At 45.4% G+C, this 18,762-nt stretch overlaps 1 protein-coding gene and 1 pseudogene across 1 annotated transcript; both read left to right on the top strand.

Annotated features, from left to right (window-relative positions):
- The first annotated feature begins 1,332 nt into the window (after positions 1-1,332).
- LOC131299616 (putative disease resistance protein RGA3) overlaps positions 1,333-18,762 on the top strand; it is a 32,644-nt pseudogene continuing 15,214 nt past the window's right edge.
- LOC131326931 (pyrophosphate-energized vacuolar membrane proton pump-like) lies at positions 6,742-7,361 on the top strand. Its single transcript, XM_058359847.1, has 4 exons — positions 6,742-6,893; positions 6,945-7,015; positions 7,179-7,245; positions 7,295-7,361. The coding sequence occupies exons 1-4, from the start codon at positions 6,742-6,744 to the stop codon at positions 7,359-7,361; spliced, it is 357 nt and encodes a 118-aa protein (XP_058215830.1).

Raw genomic sequence — 18,762 nt, 5'->3', positions numbered from 1 at the left:
CGATATCCATTGAAACTAATTTTTTACAGGGCCCCATAAAATATTATTTTAAAATTTATGAATATTTTTCTGTATTTTTGTGGGGTCCAAAGTGGACTCCAATAGACGTGCGGTGGACGGACGGTCATCGCACCACATATGCAATGAAATTACCAAGCTACCCTTTATTTTGTTAGTACTCATCCACTTTCTCACATATAGAAGGATATTGTTATAATTTCAAATACGAAAAAAAAAGTAGAGTACCAATGGCTAAAAGTGGAGTGTCAAAATCAAATTGTTTTCTTTTACTTTTATTGCACTTAGTCAACTTGAACTTCCTTAGTGACCCTAAAATTGATTACATTAATTTCATTTTACTTCTTTGGAATAATAAGTGAAGAGATATAGATAGATAAGTGACAGTAATAATTGGAAAAAATTCTTATTGAGGACTGTGCTAAGAGAGAGAAAGTGGTTTTCAGAAACCAAAGTTAACAATGTCTACAATAGATAATTTATTTACAACAATGGTAGGGCTTATTGAAGTGTCATTTTATCGATGTTCCTCAAAGTATTAGCAGTGCCAATTTTCTTCCCAATGCCCCGATCAACAATTTTTATACTGGAGACCAAAATGGCACTTCGTTGATACTTTGGGGCTAATTTACCCCTATAACTGGATGAGGAAATTGAAGAAATTGAGCTTCGTGTCAAAGTTTTTATTGATGCACGATGATTATTGATGTTTTTCAAAATAAAAATTAGTTGGTCAAGTGACAAGTGTCTGAACTTTAAAACAAAACCTATTGGCCGGTGGCGAAAAAATTAACTTCTACTCCTACATATAATTCTAGAAAACTGTAGAAAAACGACCGTACAAACTCATCCGCCCGAAAGTCCTTCCTTGTGTAGGGGTACATTCAGATTATTCTTCTCAATTAACATTGGAGACTCCATTATTGACTTTCTCTCTCCCATGAGAAAATTTTCAAGGAGAAGGGCCCTCCATTATATTCATGTAGAGTTTTGCCAAGTAATAGTGATTTTTGCACTTTCTAAATTAATCACTCCAATTTTTATTTTTAGCGTGTGAAGTTACAAATGAAGAGAGAAAATTACAAAAATGATATTTCTTGATTGATTTTCGTATTCCCATTTCTTATTACACACTTCCTCACAATCTAAATGGGCTTTAAATGTGTACATCAGTACATGTATGATGTCAATTAGATTAGTTGATCTTGATAATTCAAGTACAGTAAATGAACAATGAGTCAATGATGAAGAAAAAAAGCAGATTCCTCTTGGGGGGCCCACACTCATCAGCCTCCAGTTTCCAACTAGCAAAACTTTGGTGAATATCAATCAGCATTCACGCGTATCACCCTTTGGTTTTCTCTGTGCAACACAACTTCATTTTCCACAGAGCAAAAAAAATGGCCGAAATATTCCTTGGTGCTTTCGTTAACGTGCTAGTTGATAGGTTAGCATCCGGCGATCTGTGGAACTTTGCACGTACGGAGCGGATTGGTACTCAGCTGACGAAATGGAGCAGCATGTTGGCACAAGTTCAGGCGGTGGTTGCGGATGCTGAGGAGAAACAAATCACGGATCTGGGTGTTAATTTGTGGCTCTCTGATCTTGAAGACTTGAGTTATGATATGGATGACTTACTGGATGAGTTCGCTACCGAAGCTTTGCGACGGAAGGTGAAGGAAGAGCATCGAGCTAGCACTAGCACGGTACGTGCACTCATACCTAATTGCTGCACAAGTTTTAATCCAAGCATGCTAGTGTCTGATTTTAGAATGAGGTCCGAGATGAACGAGATCACTACAAGGTTGCAAGACCTTTTTAATCGGAGAATGGGGCTTGGCTTGAAAAACATTGCTGCAGGGTGGTGTGGTCAAGCTTCACAAAGACAACCCACTTCGCCTTTGATAATTGAGCCTTGTTTGTATGGTAGGGATAATGATAAAAATGCGATAATAGAGTTGCTCATGAGTGAACAGTCTGGTGATAACAAAGTTGGTGTAGTCCCGATTGTGGGTATGGGTGGGGTCGGCAAGACCACCCTTGCTCAGATGGTCTATAAAGATGAGATGGTAGACAAGCATTTTGAGATGAAAGCATGGGTCTGTGTATCAGAAGTGTTTGACATTGTTGGAGTGACAAAAGCGATTCTTGAGTTTGTCACTTCCAAGACCTGCGAGTTTAAAGCCTTGGCTCAAGTGCAAGTTGAGCTACAAAAGGCTTTGGCCGGGAAAAAGTTCTTGATTGTTCTTGATGATGTGTGGAACAAAAACCATGGTGACTGGAGTAGTTTAAAGAGTCCTTTCAATGATGGGCCCCGGGAAGTAAAGTCATTGTAACAACACGCAATAGTGATGTTGCATTTACAATGGCTGGACCCAATAAATATCACTCCCTAAAGGAACTATCCGAGGATGAGTGTTGGTTAGTGTTTGCACAACATGCATTTGAGGGTAGAAGTATGGATGCAAATCAAAATTTGGTTTCAATTGGTAAGGAAATTATGAAAAAATGTAAAGGTTTGCCTTTGGCAGCTAGGACACTTGGTGGCCTTCTACGGTGCAAGTTGACCGATGATGAATGGAAAGGAGTATTAAAAAGTAAAATATGGGAGTTATCAGAAGAGGAAAGTCACATTCTTCCAGCTTTGAGATTAAGTTACTATCACCTCCCTTCGCATTTGAAGAAGTGTTTTGCATATTGTTCCATTTTGCCCAAGGATTACGAATTTGAGGAGGAGGAAATAGTTTTCTTGTGGATGGCAGAAGGCTTAGTTCCGAAGCAAACAGGGGAAAGGCAAATGGAAGATCTTGGTTGTGAGTACTTCCATGAATTGTTATCAAGGTCATTTTTTCAACGATCAAGTAGTGGTGAACTATTTGTTATGCATGACCTCATCAATGATTTGGCTCAGTTTTTTGCAAGAAAAACTTGTTTTAGGCTGGAGGAAATTGAAAAGCTGAAAGAGAGTGAACGAGATGAAAGTATCAGCAAGGCTCGACATTCATCCTACTCATGTGGGTATCGTGATGGCATAAAGAAGTTTGAGGCCTTTCACAAAGCCAAAAATTTGCGAACTTTTTTACCATGTGGGTCTAGATATCAAGAAAAGTCCTACTTGACTAGCAATGTTCCCCTTCGTCTGTTACCGGGTCTCAAACGTTTACGTGTGCTTAGTTTGCGAAGATATCTAATAGGTGAACTTTCCAATTCGATTGGGGATTTGAAGCATGTGAGGTACCTTGACCTTTCATGTGCCTTGGTTTTAATGTTACCAGAATTAATAGGCACTCTCTACAACCTACAAACGCTAATTTTGAGAGATTGTAAAAATCTTAAGAATTTGCCTGCAAACACTAGTGACTTGATTAGTTTGCGTCATCTCGATGTTACTGGTGCAGATTCCTTACAAGAAATGCCACCAAAAATTGGAAAATTGAAAAGTCTCCAAACTTTATCAAATTTCATTGTTGGCAATGGCAACGGGTCCATGATAACTGAGCTGGGCAGCTTGATTCATCTTAGAGGGACACTTAGCATATCAGGGTTGGAGACTGTGACAAATGCTCCAGATGCAAGGAGGGCCAACTTGAAGGATAAACAAGGTTTAAATGTGCTAAGGATGGAGTGGAGTAACATCTCGGATAATTCTCACAATGAAAATGTTGAATCACAAGTGCTTGATATGCTAGAGCCTCACAAGAACTTAAAAGAGCTTTCCATTAATGGTTACGGTGGCTTCACATTCCCAAATTGGATTGGGAATTCTTTGTTCTCCAACATTGTCTGCTTGAAGTTCCAAAATTGTGAAAAATGCACTTCCTTGCCACCTTTGGGGCAGTTACCCTCGCTTGCAAAGCTCTACATTCAAGGAATGAAGGCAGTAGGTAATGTTGGACTTGAGTTTTATGGCTTGGGTCGCTCAAATCCTTTCCCAGCTTTGGAGATTTTAACCTTCAAAGACATGCCCGAATGGAATGAGTGGACTCCTTTTGGAGTCGAGGAGGGAGCTCAAGCATTTGCTCGCCTATCAGAGCTCTCCATTGAAAGATGTCCCAAGCTTTCACACGAGTTGCCAAGAAATCTTCCTCGGCTAAGAAAATTGGATGTGGAGGAGTGCCCGGTGTTGGTGGTTGCATGGATCCCAAGCCCTTCAAAGCTGAATGATGTGTGGAATACGCTTCACTTTGACTCACTCGTGTCCTTGCGTCTAAAAGATGTTTTGATTGCCGAATCCTTGGGTAGTTCAGAAGTTGGTGATCAAGTAGTACTCAAAAACTCAAGCCATAGCCTCTTGAGCTCGCTAACTTCCCTCAAAATGGAAAATATTTGGGGTCACACATGCCTACCCAGTTGGATTTTTCAAGGGCTGACGGGAATCCAAGAATTATCTCTCCACGGTTTCGAAGAACTCACAGCATTGTGGGAGGATGAGGTGAGACTACAAAACCGTCTCCCTGCCCTCCGACGTCTCACTATTCAAGGTTGCTCCCAACTTATTTCCTTGTTTGCAGAAGGAGAAGAAGGAGATAACCTCAAATCTCTTCAAGAGCTTTCCATCTCCCAGTGTCCACGCCTCATCTCTTTCCCTGTCTTGCCGTCTACGCTGAAAAAGCTGCAGATTATTGACTGTGATGAGCTGGCGTCCCTACCTGATTTGACGTTGCTGAATAATCTTGAGAAGCTGTATATTGATTCCTGTCCATCCCTGCCGTACTTAAGTTCCGGAAGTGGGCTCCTGCCCGCTCTCAAAAAACTGGAGGTTCATAGTTGTGCAGAGCTAAAGTCGCTAATAGCAGACGAGGGGATTAAGATCAATTGTCCGTCTCTTGAATCTGTTCAGATCTTATATTGTGAGCGCCTCAAAACCCTACCAGATGTCATGCAAAATAATAATGGTCTCAAGAATCTCAGTCGACTGGTGATATATGGGTGTGGTAATCTGGAGTCCCTTCCGGAAGGATGGTTTCCCACAACCAATTTCAGGTATTTTGATATATTTAACTGCGAGAAACTCGAGCCCCTTCCAAACCACGCGTACAACAACAACCGCCTCGCTTCTGTTGAAGAGCTGTCCGTAGGTGGTTTTCCTGCGGGTACAGGACTCCTCTCCCACATTCTGGATGAAGGAAGTTCCTCCAACTTTACCAACCTCACTGAACTTACCATCTACGATGTCGACATCGGTAAGCTGTGTGGCTTGCACCGATTGTACTCTCTCAGAGAACTCTCCCTTGAGAATTGTGATGGGGTGAGCTTTCCAGAAGATGGGATGTTGTCGTTTCCCTCCTCTCTGGTCGTTCTGGACATCCAGAGCTTCCCAAATCTGGAGAAGCTATCTTTCAAGGACTTGGAAATTCTAGTCTCTCTTGAACGACTTGAAATCAGAAACTGCCCCAAGCTCACGTCCATTTCAGAGCTAAGACTGCCTCCCTCGCTTTCGAAATTGTACATCGGTCGCTGCCCCAAGCTCGCATCGTTTCCGGAGCAAGGGCTGCCTCCCTCGCTTTTGTATTTGTGGATCAAAGAATGTCCGATACTGAAACGACAATGCGAAAAGGGTAAAGGCCAATATTGGCGCTCCATTGCACACATTCCTGAAGTCTGGCTAGACAATAGATTCGTCGTTTGACCCAAGCAGCTAATGGCCCAGGTTTGTTAACTTCCCCTTTGGCATGTTAGTTCAACTGATTTCGCTACATCATCGACCCACTGCACATGTACCACATGATATCTGCATATATGTACGAACAGAGATTGTAAAAATTAAAATGATGCAAACACTGTTCATGATTCTACTACATTTTTTACGGCAATGGAATTACATATTTAGGGGTGCAATGAACACCAAATTGAGCTTATTGGTTTACTGAGAAAAAATGAAACATTAATTTTGGTCACCTCGCCAAGAATGTAGAAGAAGTCTTCATTGGTACTGTATCAACTTTAGGCCAATATTGTATTTGCCCAGTCACTAGGAATTACAAATTACTAGCACATAATTGTTGCTTCGACATATTATAATCAAGCTGTTATGCTACGATTTTGAAAGATGAAACTTGTCGAGAGAAAATCGAGAAGTGTGTGTTTGAACTTATGTATAGGAGAAAAATTTGTTCTAAAAGTGTATTTATTCCTGATAGATATACCAACAAATAATGCTAACTTCCCCCATAACCATTCTTGAATTACAAGTTTACATAATATTGATAAGCTAGATTTAATACGTATGTTGTAACATTTGAACTTTGAAGCTTTTTAATGTGTATGTGAGAAAAATTTCTGGTGCCATCGTTGATCTAGACTAAACATGTAGCGCGTGTGATGAAGTTGTTATGACTGATCAAGTTGTTACAGTTAAGTCTTTTTTTTTTGGTATTTCATTACCAGATTATGTTCTGTATTTGCACTGCTGCACTTATGAGAAGCGGAGTTATGCTTCTTTGTAAGACGATTTTCTTGAGTAATACTTTGCAACAAGAGGAAGAGAGACAGGATTCAATACTTCCAAACTTAATGTTCTCATTTTGTTTCTTCCCAAATGTTACTATCTTTTAACTTGTCAGTGCAGATTCCTCAATGTTCATGCCTTTATCCTGTGATTCAAGACATGCCCTTGTAAGAAGTTGTTTTCATGGTTGCTTTTCCCGCATTAATCATCGTTTTCCATGGTTTGTAGATGGATTCAGCACAGACAGTTAGCCTTGTACTTATGACAGCACCAGAATGTGCAAGCCTGCTCTTTCCAGTGCTGTCTTCAGCACTATATCTTTCTTGAGTGGTGCCGTCACTTCAGAGGTTCCCAGCTCAAATTCCAGAACCACCTTAGAGGCAAGAAAGGGTGTTGGGAAGTCTCTTGTCAAGGCGTCTTTAATCTAGTGCAGTTGTGGGTTTCCTTCTTGCTGCAAGGCGTCTTTATTCCGGTGCAGTTGTGGGTTTCCTTCTTGCTGCAAATGGTCTTTGGTTTTGCTCATATGTAGTACGGTGATGATTGGAAGCGGTAAGTGTCAATAACAGCTCTTTCTTGTACAGATTGTTCAAATTTTATTGTGAGATTTGAAAAAGAGTGGGTGAATTTCCATTGGAGAGAAGAATTTTCACTCCAAAAAAGGTAAGAGTACATGTGGTGGTGTTATTGTATATAAGATCATGGCTGCACTTAGGAGGTATTTCCATCTTCTTTAAGCCCGGTGGTGATCTCACTTCTGAAAGGAAGGCCTCTTTGAATCTGTAACTGGTTTCGGCCTATATGGGTTTTCTATGGTCCTGTTTTTGGCAGAGGAAGTGGAGGTATTCATCCAAAAGCTGCTGATGTTGGTGCCAATATTACAGACAATGTCAAGTAGAACATCCCTGAGGATGATCCTAGAATCAAGCGGTATGAATTTTAAGATATAACCCTTGTACTTTGTACTTCATTATTATATACTTACACTCCCTAAACTTTCATTTAAAGTGAGACAGTTAAATTATTTCTCAAAACTAAACAAAAAGTGTAGCAAACAAATTGGCAGCAAATTTCCTTCCAAAATATAATGTAAGTGTACCAAAATGCCCTACTACATGTGCTATCAGCCTTTCAGTCCTTCCAACCCAAACCCGACTTAACAAAGCCTCAATAGCAAAAATGGCATAACCCCAGTCCTATGGAGCAAATGCTGCAAACCCACTTCCATTATTCATTTAAACAACCCCACTTCACAATTAAAATTTCCCAACATAAAATCAAACATATAAGAACCAAACAACTAAGAAAATGAAAGAGAGCTAAAAGAGTGGCGGGAGGTATTTGCAATCATGAAGTCAGAAGAACGAAATTCAAATCCCCTCCCCTCAAAAAAAATTCTACCAGTAGAAATTGTTTGGGGGGGGGGGGGGGGGAGGGCGGCTAGCAATGATCAATCTCTCTACAACCGTTTGATCTGCTTGCAAATGTGGGTCCCATGCAATCTCGACCCTTGCTCTCATGAACCAACAAGCAGTCACTGTGGGGCTCCATTTTGGGTGGTTCGTCCTTTTTGAATGGTGGTTTGGGGCTTGCTCTTATCTCCTTCGCCCAGTCCTGCAAAACGAGCACGACTAAGAGACCACACCGGAGGTTCTCTGGGATGGCCCTCCGGTGCAAGAGTCAGTTTTCTTGCAAGGAAGAGTTAGAGATTGGGAGCTAGGGTTTTCTTTTTGCGTACCTATCCAAGAAGGCATAATGGGATATTTATAGGAAACCCTTCGCTTGGACTCCAAGATTGCACCAACGCTCGACACGCGTCGGCTGATGTCACTGTTGCATCACGTTTAGGGTTTTGCAACCGTTTTCATGATGAGCTGGCACCTTCACGTGCCACCATCATTGTTCTCATAACCGTTCGGATGACATCACGACCATCATCATAGCCATGAATGCTGTTCTGACGCGGATGAGCTGGACCGTCGGCCAAGCCATGCTCGGCACCGAGCATGTTGTGGGACCTTCGGCGGCTATCGAAACGATCGTATCCTCCTTCCCGAGCAGGTGTAGGGAATGGAGTATTAAAGAAGATGTAATTAGAGGAACCCTCGGCAAAAGGAACCCTCGGCCACGGTTACTAGATCACGCTCGGAATGGAACGAGCCATTCTGCTCGGCCTGCTACAATAGCCCCTCAACCATGCCGAAGCTTTTCACTCGGTATGGGTTGATTCAAAACTTGGCCGAGCTTGAACCTTCGGCAGAAAAATCCGAGCCCCAGATTGGGTAACAGCTGTCGAGTATTCGAACGGGTGCGTCAGTTGAAAGGACATCTGGGCAGACGAGGGGACGGCTGCCATGGGCAAGGGCTTCAGTTGCCACGTGTCACGTAGAGGTTGGCGAGGGGTTCGGCGGTGAAATGATGGGCGGGAAATTCGAAAAGGCCTGCTCTGCTTATAAATACCGGTGAAGGAGGAGAGAGAAAGTTCTCCTGCACTTTCTCTCTCTAGCGCTTGGACCTTCTTTCTCTTCATTTCCGTTCCAGAGCTCAGCTTGAATCCAAATCCTCAACTTCAAGCCCCAAATCAACTGAAATCTTCAGGTATGTCATCGATTCTTGTCGTTTTAGTCTTTCTCTCGCTTTTTATGCTTATTTTCTGGGTTTTTGGGATGATTTTTGAGTTTTTTGTACTGTATGAATAGTGGATTTCTGGGGAGAACGATGATGTTCATCCCTGAACTCATCCTGTTCTTCCGAGCCCCCATAGGACATCTGGGGCTCAGCCGAACGATTTATTTATTAGGGATAAATTACCGAACGTTCCCCAACCCTCTTATTTTGCCGAACGTAGGAGAGTCTTTGTAGGAGTACCGAGCCCACTATAGGTTAGAATATGACTCGTGAGCCGATAAGATGAACCGTACTTCCACACGATCTTCTTTGCCGACGCAGATTTCTCTAGCTTAATACCCCTTTGTTCTTTTCCTAGGTCTGGCTCACGAGGTCATCGACGTGTCATCAGACTCGGATTGCTCGGAAACCGAATCCGATCGTCAATTCCTCAGCGAACTTATCGAGTGGCGTAGGTTGAGGAATAGCCGAGCGGTTGTATCTTCTTCAACAAGGATGTCGGCAACTTCTCCAGTGACAGACGACTCTAACGCCGAGCGCAACTACGAGTATGCTGCAGATGGATTTATTACAGAGCCGGAGATTAGTTTCTCTTCAGACACCCAATCTGAGACCGAGCCACTCGTGGGACAAGAGGCCAAATCTAGGCTTATGTCAGGAACCGAGGCTTCAACGTCGGCGCCGAGCGATGCTGACCTCTTTGACAAGGGACTGTTATGCCCTTATGCCCACTACTTTAGTGGCGATCCGGGAGAGTATGCAGCGTTCCGTAGGAAGTTCGACATTCCCGACGACGTTCTGATTCACAGAGTCAAAAGCACCGATATAAAGGACCACAGGGATCACCGTCCCGAGCACATAACCGTGCCCCTAATGGCCATCTGCGAGGCCGGGCTACGGTTCCCCCTTCACCCTTTCCTTAGGGAGATACTATGGAAGTTTAGCTTGGCTCCCCATCAATTGGCAATCAACAGTTACCGAATCATCATGTCGGTAATTGCCCTGATGGAGAGCCAAAATCTGGACTTCAAGCCGACGGACCTTTTCTTTACCTACACCATGTCTCGTCATGGCAAATCTGGTCGTCGGTATCTTTCAACCCGACCTAAAAAGATCCCCTTGATCGAAGGTCTATCCGACACGGATAAATGGGCCGATTTTTACCTCGAAGTGCATGGAAACTTTGAGTTCGGCGACGGTCTTCGTCGGTACGCCGTTCCGAAAGTTGCTGATACAAGAGGTAATCAGACCGAATCGTGCTTAAGTCGTTAATTACGCTTTAGTTTTGTCTTCTCTTCTTATGAGAGTATTTCTTGAATTGCTGTTTGTTTTTGCAGAGCTCGGTCCTATATCGAAGGGACTGAATACAAATTCCCGAGAGAAAGCTTGCGACACGCTTCTCGCCCAAGCTTGCCGACACGCTCCAACCCTTCTCGACTACAAACCTTCATACAAGGGCGTGCTAAGACGGAAAGAGAAGAGTAAAGAAGCCGAACCCGAACCAAAGAAGAAGAAAGCGGGTGCCTCCAAGACAACCGGAGCATCGAAAAAGGGGGGAGCTTCTTACATTGAAAACGTTCGGGAGAAGCGGCAGCAAGGTGTTCGGTTGCCGAAGATCGGATATACCGCCGAGGAGTGGCTTACTCCCTTTAGATCCGACGATTTAACTGACGCTGCTGCCCAAGACATGTCGAGAAGAAACATTCCAAGGCCAGTGATACCGACAAAGTCGGCAAACCCGGCTCGGAGCCGAGGCTCTTCGGACCAGCAGCCCCAACAGAAAGAGAAGAGACAGAAGACATCTGAGGATGTTCTTCTGTCGAACCCTTCTCAGTCAGCTCCCTCGAGCGTTGCCCGAGCCTCTCCTCCCAAAGAGCAAAGGAATCTTCCCGAGCCTCACATCGATCTTACCGATCCTGCAACCGAAGCTGCAATCCGACGGCAATTCAGCCCTTCCTACACAATGTCTGACGGAAGGGTCTTGCAATTGAGTGATTCCGTTAAGGAAGAACCAAATCTTGCAGTGACGCTCCTCAGGGGTCTAGCTCTCCCGAGAGACTACGATCAAGTGCAAACCGACCTGATCCCAGGGCTCGGGGAAATGTGCTCGCATCTTGTGCAGGTATTACTTGTGCTTACTTTTTTGTATTTGTGATTTTTGCTTTGCACTTGCTTTGTGGTAATCTTTTACTCCCATGTTCTGACAGGCTAGACAGGCTGCCCTGAAAGCATATGACAAGGCCACCAAAGTTACTGCCGAGCGTGAACGGTACAGGTCTGACCGAGATTCCTACCGAACCAAATGGAGGATCTCAGATCAGCAGGCAAAAGATGCGGAAGCAGAGCTGGAGCGGCTGAAGAAGGAGCTGGCCGACGTTAAGGCCGCTGCCGAGGCTGATGCCGAAAAGATGAGAAGGGAAGAGAAGGAGAAGCTCAAGGCTGCTGACGCCAAAGGCTATGAGGCTGGAATTAACCGAGCCGCGCTGGAGTATACCCAGATTGCTCACAAGATGGTAAACGACGAGCTCGAAGCTCGTTTACCTGACTTTTTCAAGCTGGGGTATTCTGCCGGTGCCGACGCCATGGCCGGTGTTATGGCCATTCAACCTGAGTCGGGTTTTCTGAAGCAACTTCCCGAGCCGGCATTGCCAGACCTTGACCTTCCGTACACGGAGGAGAAGTGTCAGCCTCTTCCTCCTGAAGATGATGATGAAGAGATGACCGATGTGCCTGGCCTCGATCAACAGGAGAAGGTTGCCGATGCCGAAAGCTGTCCCGAGGCTCAAGATAAAGTTGCGGAAGATGCCCAAGTTTAGGATTCACTTTAAGTTTCATTTTGTTTTGTTTCTGAATATTTTTGAACTTTGCTTTTGGACTGGATGGCACCGAACATTTGGGGTTTTGCCATGCCAGATGTAATAGTTTAAAGGGGGTCGGCATCGAACGTTTTACCAAGCCGAGCCCTCTGGGTAGGAGATTCTGAATTTCAAGTTTGTGTTTGAATGACTTAGAAAAAATTCCAACTTTGTTTTTGCACTGAATATTTCTTCATGCCTTAGAAATATTTTCTGGTTTTGGCTGCCGAGGGTTAAACAATCTTGGTTTGTTTTGAAAGTTTTGATAGTTACTCATATGATAGCCCCTACTTTGGTTTAAGGCTCGGCTTAAAATGCCAGTCTTATGCCAAGGTAATAGGTAGAGTAATTGTTTGATGTGGCCATTTAGTTCAAGTCAAATTATGAACATAGCCGTACTGAGGATAAACTTTCAAGTTCATCTATTGCTTTCTGTTTGGACGTTAAGTTGTCTGAGTTGTTTATGATTTACTCAAAACAGCCCCAATGCTGGTATAAGGCTCGGCTCAAAATGCCAGCCTTGTACCAAGGCAATATGTTAAGTAAATGTTCTAGGGGTGGACATTGCCGAACCAATTTGTTTAATCGAGTTGTGGCTGGAAATCAAATTGTCCGAGCCATAATCGTGTTTGTAGTAAAGAAATCCGAACGTAGCTGTAACTGTTTAGAATACCGAGCTTATACTGATTGAAATTTTGAATCATTGTAATCAAATATGAAGAACACTGATGCTTCAGAAGTAGGAGATACTTTTCATTAAAAAGATTGCCAAGACAAGTACAGCACTTTGGTAAGGGAAAAGTAATAGACTTGATAGGTGGTGTGATAGAGTGCGATCAACGAGAGTTCAAAGGTAGGCCTTCCTGAGATTCAGAGCATTCCAGGGATTTTCAATTTCCCTTCCTTCTTTGTCTTCTAACTTGTACGAGCCATTGCCGACCTCTTTAATCACCCTGTAGGGTCCTTCCCAATTTGGTTTGAATTTTGTCTTTTGATTGGCTCGGACAACCTTCCTCCAGACCCAGTCGTCGGTTCTGAACTTCTTAAGCCTTACGCTTCGATTGTAGCCCCGAGCGACTTCTTGCTGATAGTTGGCTAACTTGAGCTGAGCATCGTCTCGCTTTTCTTCGGCTAAGATTAGCTCGGTTGCCACTGCATTATTGTTAGATTCTAGATCAAAAGTTTCGGTGCGCAGGGTCGGGAACTTCGATTCCAGTGGTATGACAGCCTCCATGCCGAAGGCCATTGCAAAGGGAGTTTGGCCGGTAGAGCGTCTGGGAGTGGAGCGGTAGGCCCAAAGGACCCTAGGAAGTTCTTCGGCCCATTTTCCTCGTTTAGAGTCCAGCCGACGTTTGATGCCAGCGCAAACAGTTTTGTTAGTGGCCTCGGCCTGGCCGTTGCCCTGGGGATAGGATGGGGTTGAATTGAAAAATCTAATTCCAAACTCAGCACAGAGTCCAGTTAATTCCTTACCGACGAATTGTGAGCCGTTATCCGATACAATAGCATAAGGCACGCCGAACCTTGTGACAATGTTCCTCCAAACGAATCGCCGAACGTCAGTTTCAGTTGTTGTGACTAATGGTTCGGCTTCCACCCATTTTGAGAAGTAATCCGTTGCAGTGATCAAGAACTTGAAGCCCCCAGGGGCAGTTGGAAGTTTGCCTACTATATCCAAGCCCCACTGAGCAAAGGGCCATGGACTAGTGATAGGTTTGAGAGATTGAGCTGGTTGCCTTGGTATGGGGGAGAAAAGTTGGCAAGGCTTGCACTTTCTGACCACCTCTTCACAATCCTTCTTCATTCCTTTCCAAAAGTATCCCTGACTGAGAGCTCTTTGACATAGGGAACGGCCGCCAGAGTGACAACCGCAGCTGCCAGAGTGGAGCTCGGTTAAAATAATCGGGACCTCGGTTGGGTGAACAACCCGAAGATATGGCCCAGTGAAGCTTTTTCTGTAGAGTTGGCCGAGCTCAGAGATCCAGTAGTAGGCTGCTTTGTTGCGTACACGGTGGGCCTCCTTTTTGTCAGAGGGAAGAGTATCATCTTTGAGAAATGAGATGATTTCATCCATCCAACTTGGGCCGAGGGAAATGTTGTATACTTCTTTCGATACTTCAAAGCTCGGCTCGTGGATCTCGCCGAGGCTGATATGTCGGTATTCAGATGCTTTGCTTGCCGAGGCCAAACTTGCAAGAGCATCGGCATGAGCGTTGTTCTCTCTGTTGATCTGTTCGATTTGGAATCCTTTGAACCCTCGGATTATCTCTAGAGCGGTAGCTTGATACTTAATCATTCTTGGGTCCCGAGCTTCATAATCACCTGTTACTTGGTTGACGATCAGCTGAGAGTCGCAGAACACTTGTAGATCTTCAACTTGTAAACTTGCCGCGGCTCGGAGACCAGCAATCAGAGCCTCATATTCGGCTTCGTTGTTTGTGGCTTGGAAGTTGATTGTGATAGCACTTTCATGAAGGACGCCACAAGGGTTTACAAGAACGACCCCTGCGCCCGAGCCGTTGCTGTTTGATGCCCCGTCGACGTGCAACTTCCAAACGTCTCCGCTAAATAAGTTCCAAACTTTCCGAGCCTCTTGTTGTTCCAGCATCCGTAATTAGGCTTTACCAGTGCTTCCTCGTCCGGGCTTCCAGGGGTGAATTCAGCAATAAAGTCTGCCAATACTTGTGCCTTGATTGCAGTTCGAGGCTCAAAGTGGATATCAAAATTTGCTAATTCGACTGCCCATTGAGATACTCTGCTAGATAGATCAGCCTTCCTCAAGAGGTTCTTAAGTGGAAACTCGGTGAGAACTATGATGGGGTGCTCTTGAAAATAAGGGAGCAATTTCCGAGCTGCTGTAACCAATGCTAGAAGAAGCTTCTCCAATGGCAGATACCTGGTCTGTGCTGGGAGCAAGGTTCGGCTAGAAAAGTAGATTGGTTGGTCCTCAAGGCCTTCCCGTCGGACAAGAGCCGAGCTCACGGCGTGTGGAGAGACAGCTAGATAGAGATGAAGAGTTTCGAAAGCTACTGGTTTGACAAGAAGTGGGGCCGAACTGAGATAAGATTTTAGCTCGGCGAGGGCTGCATCACAATCTTCCGTCCATTTGAAACTTCGTCGGCTTTGTTTCTTGAGAGTTTGGAAGAAGACATGGCATTTATCCGACGAGCGGCTAATAAACCTGTTGAGAGCCGCAGCCATCCCCGTTAGCTTCTGAATTTCCCGAGGAGTGGATGGTGGTTTTAATTGCTGAATAGCGAAGATCTGGTTCGGATCTGCCTCGATACCGCGCCGAGTAACCAAGTAGCCGAGGAACTTCCCTGAGCTAACTCCGAAGGCGCACTTGTCGGCGTTAAGCCGTAGCTTGTGCTTTTTCAAGATTGCAAAGACTTCAGCTAGATGAGAGAGGTGATTCTCAGCCTTGAGACTTTTCACCACCATATCGTCGATATAAGCTTCCATGATTTCTCCGATGAGAATTCCGAACAACAAGTATACCATTCTTTGGAATGTGGCACCAGCATTCTTAAGGCCGAACGGCATAACTAGGTAGCAGAAGAGGCCCCTGGGTGTGATGAATGCAGTCTTTTCCATGTCGTCGGGATCCATGGCTATCTGGTGATAGCCTCGGTAAGCATCCAAGAAACTCAGCCGAGCATGACCCGCCGTTGCATCTACCAGTTGATCAATTTTTGGAAGGGGAAGGCAGTCTTTCGGACAAGCGTCATTCAGGTTGGTGTAGTCCACGCAAACTCTCCATTTTCCATTCTTCTTTTTCACCACCACAGGGTTTGCGAGCCAAGTGGGGTATTGTACTTCTTTGATGGCGCCAGCCTCGAGGAGTTTGCCGACTTCTTCGTTAACTGCGTCGGCGTGAATGCTGGCTGACCGCCGAGGCTTCTGAATTACAGGCTTTGCTGATTTTGAAACTTTAAGGGAGTGCTGGATAAGCTTTGGGTCAATGCCTGGCATTTCGTACGGTGTCCATGCAAAAACTTCGATGTTACTTTTTAGGAACTGCAAGGTTTCTTCACTCTCGGCTTGGGATAGACCAGCGCCGAGCATGAAATAACGTGATGCATCGTCGTTAAGAGGGAATTTGATAAGATCCTCAACTGATTTCTCTTCAGGAAGAGATCCGACGTCTTCAAGAACTGGTTTGTCGGGGACTTCAACCCAATGTACTCTTCTGGTGCATGATGACTTTCCAATGGCCGAGACGTAACACTGTCTGGCTTGTAACTGATCTCCAAATAGGTCTTCCTGTCTGCCGTTGGCGCCGATGTATCTGACCACCTGGTGGTAGGTTGAGGCGACGGCTTTTATTGAATGAAGCCAATTTCGGCCGAGGATCGCGTTGTATGGGCTCGGGGCGTCCACAACGACAAACTCCAAATTAGAAGCAACCGAGCCTGTGACAACAGGGAGGGTAATCCGTCCAATAGGCCAAACGGGAGTGCCATTGAATCCGATAAGAAGGACTTCAGCGGGGAGAAGGCACGATTCAGGAATTTTGAGTTCCTTAAAGAGAGACAGGTACATTACTTCTGCCGAGCTTCCTTGATCAATCAACACCCTTTTAACAGAGTGAGTTGAGATTTGGATTGTGACCACCAGAGCGTCGCTATGGGGTGTTTGAACACGTTGTAAATCTTGCTCGGTGAAGGTGATTGACCAAGGACGCTCAAGCGTTTTGACTCGTTTTGGAGCACGATTGATGGAAAAAATTTGGGTAACTTTCTCAGCTTTGACAAGCTCTTGACGAAGCTGTCTTGCTGCCTCCTTTGTTGTTGACCCATGAATAACATTGATTACTCCGACTGGACGCGGAATAAGGTTTTGTCCGGCAGCGTTCGGCTGTCTCTTCGGCGTCTTTGTCCAATCGATATGATCATCAAGAAGTCCTTGTGCCGCCAGATTTTCCAACAGTGCCTTATAGGGAGCGCAAGCAGTGGTGTAATGCCCGAGCTCATTATGGTACGAGCATCTCTTCCGATTGTTGTTGTTTCCTTCTTCGGTGTTCAATTTGGGAGGGTTCGGCCAGGCGAAGAACGGTTCCCTCTCTATTGTACGGAGGAGGAAATAAATTGGCTCTTTGAAAACTGTGGTTTCAGCTACATAGTCATGAGCTTTCGGCCCCTTTTTGTTTGCCACCTTGACTGTGTTGACCTGCTTCTTCGGCTGGACAGCGACCACAGGCTTCGGTGGTGCGATTTGGGGCGTGGGGACATGAAGGCTTTGAGGTATAATTGAGTTTTGTCCTCCTTGAAGTTCTCGTTCGGCAAGGAACTCTTCGTAGGAACAGAACTGCTCTACCGTCCTCATTAGCTCATTCATTCCATGAGGCGCCCTTATTGCCAGCTCATCCAAGATCTTGCTTCCAGTTTCCAAACCATTCTTAAAATTCCTTGCCGCCCAGTATTGATCAACACCGGGTATCTCGTTAAATAGCTGCCAGTAACGTTCGGCATACTTCCGAAGCGTCTCGCCGGGCCTCTTTCTCATCTGGGCTAAGGCATCTTCTTCTTTAGCTTGCTTGTTGCTAGTGATGAACCGATAGTTAAAAGCTCTTTCAAGCTCTTTGAAACTATGGATCGATCCAGCCTCTAATTGGTTGAACCAAAGTAAGCCGAGGCGCCCAAGACTCGAGGGGAATGCTTTGCACATGATGGCATCATCGTCGGTGACGCATGAGATGGTGCTTCTGTAGCTGATGAGATGGGTGTATGCCTCGGTCGTGCTGGGATCGAACTTCTGGAATTTTGGAAGATGTAGACCTAGCTTCGGCAAAGTGGCTTGGATCTTGGCCGAGAAGGGTGATTCTGTCAGCTTTTTCAATTGGTACTCGTGGGTTGGCCGAGGGGGAAGACCTTCCCGAGCGTTTCGAGACTTCTTTGATGCTCGGCATTCCTGTTCTCTTTGTTTTCGTTCGTTCTCATCCTGCCGACGTTGGAATCCCCTCTCCCTCTTTTCTATGGGGACCTTTCCGTAGTCTTCTTCTGGAAGATTTTCGGTATGGTAAACTCTTCGTCGGCTAGGGCGATCGTCTTGCCGAACGACGACACTTACGCTTCTTTCACGGTTTAGCCTCCGAGCGCTGACTGAATTTGTTGCTCGTCCTTCATAGGCCTTTTCCCGAGGGACTTCATCGTGTTCGATCCGATGGCTCTGGGGACCTTTCCCGTTTCTTCTTGGCGTTCGGCTTCTTTGCCGTTCGGATTTGTATGGGATGAGAGCTTGATCGTTGTCTTGGAATTCCACGGTATCGTAGCTTTGGGAGCCGTGGGAGTATTCGTCTCCAGCCGATGAACTGGAGAAGACAGTATGCGGGCTCCCCTCTCGTCGTCCTTCTCTGCCTGTATGTCCCGCACCATTGCCGAGACGTTTATGAACTGATGAGAGCTGCTGCCTAAGGCGAGCGCTGTCCCCAGTTCGATGGTCCGTCAATGGTGGGTCCAGGCGGTCGTGGACTGAGATTCTTTTTGGCCGTGCATCAATACCCAAAGGCGGAGGGGGCGGCAAATTTCCTCTCCGGCGCCGATCCTGAGATCCAGAGTGGGAGACCGTTGGGAATTCTTTGGCCTTAATTTTTTCGATCTCCATTCGTAGGACGGCTACATCAGCGTTGGTCTGTTCTTGTTGCTGCTCTAGCAGTTGAACGTATGCTAGAGCATCTTTGCTCAGACCTACTGGACGTTGGATGGAAGAGCTTACGCCTGGAGGAGTAAATCCAGGAGGGTGAGATGGGGAGGCAGCGTTGATACCGGTCTCAGAGGTGATGTGCAAAGAGGAGCTGAGGGGTTGAAAAAGAGGAGG

The sequence above is a fragment of the Rhododendron vialii genome, chromosome 1a, assembly GCF_030253575.1.
Source record: "Rhododendron vialii isolate Sample 1 chromosome 1a, ASM3025357v1".
Lineage (NCBI taxonomy): Eukaryota > Viridiplantae > Streptophyta > Magnoliopsida > Ericales > Ericaceae > Rhododendron > Rhododendron vialii.
The sequence above is the reverse complement of the archived record's forward strand: the minus strand, read 5'-3'. Positions and strand labels throughout refer to the sequence as shown.

What these genes read in the sequence shown, in the direction of transcription:
- LOC131326931 (XM_058359847.1), top strand. Translation starts at nt 6,742, where the DNA reads ATGTGCAAGCCTGCTCTTTCCAGTGCTGTCTTCAGCACTATATCTTTC. An exon ending in TACGGTGATGATTGGAAGCG is followed by an intron (nt 7,016 to 7,178) that starts GTAAGTGTCAAT and finishes GGCTGCACTTAG; the next exon opens with GAGGTATTTCCATCTTCTTT. An exon ending in AGGAAGGCCTCTTTGAATCT is followed by an intron (nt 7,246 to 7,294) that starts GTAACTGGTTTC and finishes TGTTTTTGGCAG; the next exon opens with AGGAAGTGGAGGTATTCATC.